The following is an 8,994-nucleotide window of genomic DNA, read 5'->3' on the forward strand; positions in this document are numbered from 1 at the left end:
ATGTATAAGTTATGAAGAAAGCAATAGCAACAAACTAAACGATCATAGTGCTAAGCTAACAGATGAGTCTTGTCCATCACATCATTCTATAATGATGTTACCCCGTTCATCAAATGACAACACATGTCTATGGTCAGGAAACATAACCATCTTTGATTAACGAGCTAGTCAAGTAGAGGCATACTAGGGACACTTTTTTTGTCTATGTATTCACACATGTACTAAGTTTCCGGTTAGTACAATTCTAGCATGAATAATAAACATTTATCATGATATAAGGAAATATAAATAACAACTTTATTATTGCCTCTAGGGCATATTTCCTTCATTTTGGCCATTAATAGTCATTGCAGATCCATGAATGATCTAGAGAAGCCGAGGGAGAGCCAGGGCAAATTCTTGTCCGTGACACAGTATGTAAACAAAGTTCACGTGTTTTGTCAATGCTGATCTTGGATATATTATTATTATGCGTTTAGTTACCATAAAGATTATGTATGTCGACACATTCGATTCATGTTTCCCTATTGTGTTCCTAAATTATGAGTTCCATGAAGTCCCACATCTTAATATGCACATTTATAGTACAAAAATGTATGTAGTGATTTACATTTGCACTACATTTCAGTCCAAGATATGATCATAATCGAATATGGTAAAATAAATACTAATCAAGTCGACTCGTAATAAATATGTACATGAAAATCCTAATAACAAGATCATCGCGGCTGGATAGCAGTTATCGAGGCATAGTTGATCGACTTATGAGAAACCAACGGTTCACTCCTTAACATGGCTGATGGCGCTAACAATGGGACGTTTCTCACCGGCCTAGATGGTGCTGGCAGGCTCATTTGTTCACTGACGAGCATTAGAAGGACATTTGACATGGTTGGTCGAATGTCGGGGTCATCTTGCACGCAGAGGAGGCCGACTTGGAAGCAACGCCATGCCTCGTCCCTTGAGTAAGATTGCCCAAGTGCACGGTCAATAAATTCATTTGCCCGATCTTCAATCCAGAACTTCCATGCCTGCCAAAAAGGAAGTTCAGTTGACGAGATGAAGCATTTTAGCAGATTATTCTATGGTCCTAGAATAGAGTTTTAAATGTCCATACATCTTGGATGAGGGATTGTCGGTGCTCCTCAAGGTATGACATGCCATTCCGTTGTCCACTCAAGATCTCTAGTAGGAGGACTCCAAAGCCAAAAACATCTGATTTTGCTGAGAAGACACTATCCATCACAAATTCCGGTGCCATGTACCCACTGCATTAATAATTCAACTTGGAGTTAGTAGCATATAAATGTAGCATTTCATGGTTGTAACCTACCAATAGTAGCTTGTGATTGCTAGTTACTAGGTCCCGACGATGTGTCCCGTGTTGACACCATTGCATTCGTCCTTGAAGATCCTAGCCAAGCCAAAGTCGGAGATCTTGGGGTTCATCTTGTTGTCGAGGAGAACATTACTTGGCTTGAGGTCTCGGTGAATGACCTTGAGCAGTGAGTCCTCATGGAGGTAGAGCAACCCATGGGCAATGCCGATGATGATGTTGTGCCTGCTATTCCAGTCTAGCTCGGCGCTCTTGCTGGTGTCTAAAAATTTCAATACCACATGGATATCACAAGTGATGAATTAGCTCATCAAGGATACAATTAAAAAATTGATACTATTGTTGATTAATATTATTTTAGTGGGGATTTAATATATCCTCTTTTATGTGTGCATGATTGACAATGAATGCCTAATTTATAATTTGACACGACTATACTTTAGTTAAAGATCGTCAACAAAAGTGTATCCTACTTAGACATCTTCTTCATACAGGAAGACTGAAAGGGATAGCTCATTCATTCCGATAGGCATGCCTCTATCTCTTCTACTTCCTCATTCCATACATCGGCATTCTTCCTTCTAAATCACCTTCCCAAGCCACCACATCTCTCTCTACCCAGCCTCTCAACAACAATTTCTTTGGCCCATCCCACTAACCTTTGAGACAAAGGTGATCCTTATCTCAAGTTCTCAAAATGACCTGCTGCAATGTCTGTTTTCTACCTAGAAGAATGTCCATATTTCCTACATTTAGTCGCCACTCACCACTCGATCTTCATACACTATAGATTGTGTGCATCACAATAATGCAGAGGCCAGGGGTTTTATCCTCCTCTAGAAAACACTATGGACAAGGCACTCCACCCAAGTTCGGGGCTTAGGCATGCAGTCGTGTAGTCTTCCCACCCATGTTCAATTCCTAGAATTGTACCATTATGCATAGGCCCCCCTATCGCCATTATTTTTTCACAAGGACCAGGCTTGATGTGTGGTGATGAAACACGTGAACTATTGCACCCACCAAAATAAAAATCTGGGCACTCATATTTAGAACGTCATGTGCATCTCTGATTGGTGCAGACACGAAGAGAAGTGAAATTCTCAAAATTAAGGAACTGGCTGGTCAGGGTTCATGCTAAATTTAAGGTGCATTTTCAAGTGAGAGTGTGTGTCATACTATGGGTAATTTGGAATTTCCATGATGATTGGTTTTTTTAACATAACAACACTTCTATTTTTTTTACAACTTATGTTTCAAGCTGGTGCTATGCAACGTGCGGAGGCGCCGACCTCCGGATGCAGCCTTTGGAAAACGGTATCATGAAAAAACATCCAGTTAGTTTGGATAAGGGCGCTGCTACGCGTCCGCCGACAGATAATTCTAAAATATCCGCCACATCAATGACCGTTGGATCCTCATGCTGTTAGCCGTCTGATGTAGTGCCCGCCCCCGCATGCCCCCTCATTAATTCCTACAACAAGCGCGTTGTTGCAGAAACAAACAACCTTGCCTCTTGCCCCGACAGAGCTGCGCCCAGCACGGCGCCACCCCAACCCGCCCATGTTCCTGCAACAAGACCCATGTTGCAAAACTTGCATTTCAAGATAACCTTTGTTGCAAGACCATCTCCGACCTCTTCTCTATATTCCTGCGACAAGACCCTTGTTGCAAGAATTTCAACAACATCTCCGGCCTCTTCTCTGTATTCCTGTAACAAGACCCTTGTTACAAAACTTACATTTCAAGATAACCTTTGTTGCAAGACCATCTTCGATCTCTTCTCTGTATTCCCGCAACAAGACTCTTGTTGCAAAAATTTCAACAATATCTCCGGCCTCTTCTTTGTATTCCTCTTGTTGCAAAAAAAATTGCAGCCAAGGTGATGTTGTGGTAGAAGCTTTGTGTCAGCCGATCGAGCCAAAAAGCTTCAGCACGGTTCGGCCTTGGACGAGCAGTCCAATATGCTCTCAAACATCTTGGCGACGACCTTGGCGATCTCGCCACCAGCTAGCTGGATCGTCGGAAGCAAGACAGCGAGCAGCTGCATCACCAAGGACCGCTCCTTGGCCATCTTCCTCAACGCCGCCGCCGAACAGTCGTCGTCGCAGACAAGCCTGGACGAGCTGTTGCTTTTCTTGATGCGGAGGGACGCCGAGCGGCGACAAGGGGTGCAGCTCGCCGGCGAAGCGCGCGCGGGCGGGCGGCGCTGGCCAGGTTGTTAACTCAAAGTGAGTTTTGGCTACGGGCGAGAAAAGTGTGGAGGTGTTTCGCTCGTGATAAGGATATCGGTGGAGTGAAGGACCACGTGATGCGTGTCAATCGCTGAAGGAGGCGGAAGCGGCGTGGTTATCAGCCGGTTGAAGCTAATCGTTTCCCTTTAGATAAGGATCCTGTAATAAGTTATCGGTGGCTACTACTATATTTTAATAAAGAATTATTGTGTGATAAGGTTATCACTCTTTTGCAATAAATAAATAAGACACTCCACAACTCTTGCCCTTACCTGTATCCTCTACGTCCTATTTGTTGCGACCCTAGCTTGCTTTGCAGCTTTCACGCAACAAATGATGTGTACTGCCCTTCGTCGTATAAGGCTGCTCGTAATGAGAGTATCATAGGTAGTATTATGCACATCAACTAAGCAATTTTGATGAGGTGGCATAGAATTAAATGAAGAAAGAGAGGCTTGAGTATCATATCATGATACCGTATCATATTAAATGATGTGCTACTTTGTGTCATGCATGACAATAAATGTAGTCCTATATGATACCAACATATGATATCATGCATTACGGATGTAGTATCATACACTAGTATCATATGCATGATACTAGTATATGATACTTCCCATTACAACCAACCTAATATAATACTCTTTCAGTCTCATTAGTGTCAAAGAACGTTTTTTTTTTATGTGACAAAGGGAGTATCGTTTTTCATACTAGCGTATTTGTGCAAATCAAAGGAGGAGGCTTGATGGGAAAGCAAGGGATGAGAGGAAGGTGCGAGAGATGGATCAGCGTGGAGACGTGGGAAGAGTGAAACATATGCATGGCCACACGTCGGAGGTGACGTGGCATCTAGGTGGCCACTGACGCAACCACATCGCTCCTGACACATGCCTAAACTGAATCGAATGTCCGCTGAGATGAGAGGTAGAACGCACCAAAGAGGAAGGCGTCGAGGCTGCCGTTGGGCAAGTACTCGTAGACGAGCAGCTTCTCGTCGCGCTCGGCGCACCAGCCCAGCAGCCGCACCAGGTTGCGGTGCTGCAGCTTGGCGATCAGCTCCACCTCGTTCCGGAACTCCGCCGCGCCCTGCCGCGACCGCGCCGACAGCCGCTTCACCGCGATCTCCGCGCCGCACGCCATGACGCCCTTCGATCCGGCAGAAGTTCGGATTAGTGGAGGAACGCCGATGAGGAACGCAAGGTATTCATAATATATTACTAATCAGTAGTGGAGTGCTTGATCTTACTCTGTATACCGGGCCGAAGCCGCCCTCGCCGAGCTTGTTGGCCCTGGCGAAGTTGCCGGTGGCGGCGTCGATGGAGGCCAGGTCCATGAGCGGCAGCTCCGAGATCGACCTAGACAGCGGCGTCATGTTCTCGTTCTGCGTTCTCCTGACGGCTGAAGCGAATTCCTCGGATCAGCACAGGCTTGGCTTCGCTCTACGTCAGTAGTTAACAATGGAAGTGCTGGGTCGATCACGTACCGTTGCGCTTCCGCCAGCGCCAGCAGTAGACGCAGTAGAGGAGCGTGCAGAAGATGACCACCACCAGAACGGACACCATGATCTTCACCGAGTTCGGGCTGGAGCCATGCGCCGCAGCTGCAACAAGCCAACAACACGACAGCAACACGGCGTGCAGCACAACAGCTCAGTCTTCGGCTCTTCGTCGTTCGTCACCTAGTAGCACGCACGTATGTTCAAGTGAAAAAACGAGGACAGAGTGTTTGTCAACTCACCTGCCTCGTCGCCCGCCAGCGGCGCGGACGCTGACGTGCCCAGCAGCCGGCGGTGGCTCACGAGTCGGTGCGGTGGCCTCAACATATTGTACGACTACTCCGGCGGAACGTCCGAGCTAGCTAGCTAGCTCGCTAGCTTTCTGAATGGATGGAGCAAGTGTAAGCTTGTGATTACTGATGGGCGCAAATGGATGGACGGAGGAGGAAGTCAACGACGTTAGTGTGTTATATGGGGAGCAGGGTGGAAGTGATTGATGGTTCGCTGCCGCCTGCTAAAAGTAGCATGGTTACCGAACGTGTCCACCCGCTGGCGCCGGATGTATGCCTTCTGTCCTTTCGGCACGGGCAGTTGATGGATACATTTGACAGCTGAGCTCCTATGCTGCTAGATATAAGAGCATCTCTAACCCGTACCCTATAAAGCTTTAGAGGAAAAAAAGTTTTCTCCTTTAAACCGCACCTAGCCGATTCCTTATAGGAGCACTCGTTAGAGGAGTAAAAAAAATTACTCCACATTTACCCGACTCTTAAATATACTCGGTCGCCCACAGATAGAGTAAAAAAATTCCCCTCCCACACTTGACCTCATCCATTCCACCACCCACTGCTGTAGTAAAAAAAAATCTCCTTCCACCGCTCGACCTCAGCAATTCCGCTGCCACCCAAGCACAATGCATCCCCACCGACATGCGCCCACATCCACTCCAACGTCACCCCGCCACCCAAATGGCCGGATCCCGATTAGAAGCGCCGATCCACTGTGATGTCACCCCACTGGCAGGACGTAGCACCACAAGACAATGGTGCATTGTGTGGTACTTAGAGGCTGTTTGATTTTAGGACTAGCATTGCCACATTTTATCATACATTTTTACTAAATTTGTCTTAGGTTAGTTAATCAAAATGGGGGGCTGTTTGGTTTGTGACTAACTTCGCCAAAGATTGCCACATCTAAGGTTAGGCAAGTTTGACCAATTTAGGTGAGTGTTTGGTTCAAGCCACACCTTATGCAAGCCACACTTGGGCCCCACATGGCATACACACAAAAAGTGTGGCAAGATTCCCTTAGACTTGCCAACTTGTGGCTTTCATTTTGATGAACTAACCTAAGACAAGTTTGGCAAAAATGTGTGGCAAAGTATGGCAATGCTAGTCCTAGAACCAAATAGCCCCTCAACACTTTTTGTGTGTATGCCATGTGAGGCCTAAGTGTGGCTTGCCTAAAGTATAGCTTGAACCAAACACTCGTCTAAGTTGGTCAAACTTGCCTAACCTTAGGTGTGGCAATCTTTGACGAAGTTAGTCACAAACCAAACAACCCCTTAGATTTTTTTTCCATTTTCTTTGAGTAGTAAAAATTAAGACAACATCTAGTTTGAAAATACATTTGGCTATTTCTATATTTGATCATGGTTAAATTTCTAGATGGCGCGTCCGACTGACATACTGCTTCCTCCTCCAATCTCTCAAAGGGCCATCATCGTCTCTCCAATTTGTACTCCTTTATTAGAGCATCTTCAACAGTGGCTCGCGCGTGGGGTAAAAGACGATTTTAATGTGCGTGGGGAGGTTTCGTGCGCTCCAGCGGCGGCGGGAAATTCAGGCGTGCGGGAAGCGCGCAAAAAAGCGGCCGGGCGCGCGCTAATTTTGTCGCGCTTATAAAATGCAGCGTCTGCCACACGCCCTCCCATCGCTCTCCACCTCGCCATGCGTCCTCTGCCGCTCTCTTTCCGCTTCCTCTACCGCTTTCTCGCCTCGCCACCACGGCGTCACTATGTTGTCGCGCCGCCAGGAGTTTCGGGTACCGCGGCGTCCTCGCGCGCCCCTCCGGCGTCTTCTCCGCCGAGATTCGGTCCGGCGACATGCGCCTCGGCCTCGGCACCTTCGACACCGCCCACGAGGTCGCTCGCGCGTACGACTCGACGGCGTGGTGCCTTCGGCGATCCCGTAGGGACATGAACTTCCCGGAGGTGCCGACGCAGGAGCTGGCGCCTCCCCCGCGACTTATCACTGACGAGGATCGTCGCGAGAATCGGAGGCGCCAGTGCCGTCTCAGCCCCGCCGAGATGGACGAGGAAGCCATGAAGCTGCGGTGCCAAGGCTTCCCGCAGGACGTCATCAATGATCGCCAGTTCTTCGTGCAAAGGAAGGCGGAGAGGGGGGAGAGGAGGGCGGAGCGAGCCGCCTATCGCAATGACACGCGTACGCGGAAGGCGGCCCCTCAATTCAACATCGACCTAGGAGTAGCATCGTCCTGGGACTCCAACGACGATCAGTACCTTGACGCCTTCATTGAGACGTCGGAGGAGGATATCACCGAGGCGGAGTCGGCGTCGGAGTCGGAGGAGGAAGACGACGAGGAGTAGTTTTTCATCTATCGCTTTATTATTTATCGTAGGAGGAGGCCATGAACTATCTGTGTATCGTTTTATCTATCATTCATCTATCTATGTACTATCTATTTATCTTTTTATCTATATTATCTATCTATGCCTATTGTATCACAAGTCGGAGCCGAATATATATCGAGTTGGAGTAGAAGAAGAAGAAATATACCGCGTCTGTTGGAGCGGCGTGCGCGTAATTGTTCGCAGCGGCTGCTAGAGCCAGCGCTCCGCGGCGCGTAAAAACTGGTTGCGGAGGTGTTGTAAACGTTTTTTTAGCGCGCCGCACGTTGCGCGCCTGTTGGAGATGCTCTTATGTTTCTTAGTCTGACTTTGCTCTTCCTGCATTCTACTCTTCCTGTCTTATACTGTGAGACATTTTTTTATAATATCAAAAATCGTTTTACATTATAGGATAAAGGGAGTATGTTCTAACCATTCTTTCGCCGCTATCTCTTTCTCTGATTCAACCTGCTTGCCATCTCAGCAAACTGATCGATCTACTGGGTTATTAGTTTCATCCCACTGCCATCGTTGTTGTTGAGGGAGGCTGGACTCACCGCTGTCTTCCCCATTGTTACCGGATCAGCGGTAAATATGCACATGGACGAAAATGAAGATTTTTTTTTGCAAGGATAACTTTTGATTTATTTATCATCTATTATCAAGGTAGTACAAAGAACACCAGAAAAAAAAATACATCTAGGCCCGTAGACCACCTAGCGATGACTATTAGCACTGGAGCAAGCCGAAGGCGCGTCACCTTCTTTGCCCCTCCCTCATCGAAGGCGGGCAGACCTTGTTGTAGTAGACAGCTGAGAAGTCGTCGTGCTAAGACCCCATGAGACTAGCGCACCAGAACAGGAACTGCCGCCGATGAAGAGAAGCGTAGATCAGAAGGATCCAACCTGTAGACACACGAAAACAAACGAACGAAGACATGATCCACCGAAGGCAAACGCCAGCCGAATCCTGTGAGATTCGTCGGAGACAAACCTCCGCACGCCCTCCAACGATGCTACAAACACCACCAGGGAGGGGACTAGACGGGGAAACCTTATTCCAAACTCCAACAAAACTCAAGAGTATGAAAAAACGGATCCCTCCCGCTAACAAGGGCCGGGATCCACCACACATCCATGGTCCTAAGATCATAGGAGACGAGGTAAACCGGCGATGGCACCGGCGGGAGGCACGAAAAACCCTAGCCAAAGGGTCCTTTAAGGATCGACACAAAGATAGTAAAAGAATTGCCGATCACGAATCTGATCGCTCAAGATCCCCCCCCCCCCCCCCCCCC

General features: G+C 47.7%; 1 protein-coding gene across 1 annotated transcript; it reads right to left on the reverse strand.

Moving 5' to 3' along the window:
* Positions 1-566: 566 nt before the first annotated feature.
* LOC125530268 (cysteine-rich receptor-like protein kinase 10) lies at positions 567-5,561 on the reverse strand. The gene is made up of 7 exons (XM_048694658.1): positions 5,311-5,561; positions 5,057-5,173; positions 4,820-4,971; positions 4,509-4,719; positions 1,361-1,598; positions 1,118-1,268; positions 567-1,031 (listed from the first exon to the last, which is right to left on the reverse strand). Exons 1-7 carry the CDS (start codon positions 5,393-5,395, stop codon positions 720-722), a joined length of 1,266 nt encoding a protein of 421 aa, XP_048550615.1. The 5' UTR covers positions 5,396-5,561; the 3' UTR covers positions 567-719.
* Between the last annotated feature and the right edge of the window lie 3,433 nt (positions 5,562-8,994).

This window comes from Triticum urartu, unplaced genomic scaffold (assembly GCF_003073215.2).
Source record: "Triticum urartu cultivar G1812 unplaced genomic scaffold, Tu2.1 TuUngrouped_contig_6191, whole genome shotgun sequence".
Classification (NCBI taxonomy): Eukaryota; Viridiplantae; Streptophyta; class Magnoliopsida; order Poales; family Poaceae; genus Triticum; species Triticum urartu.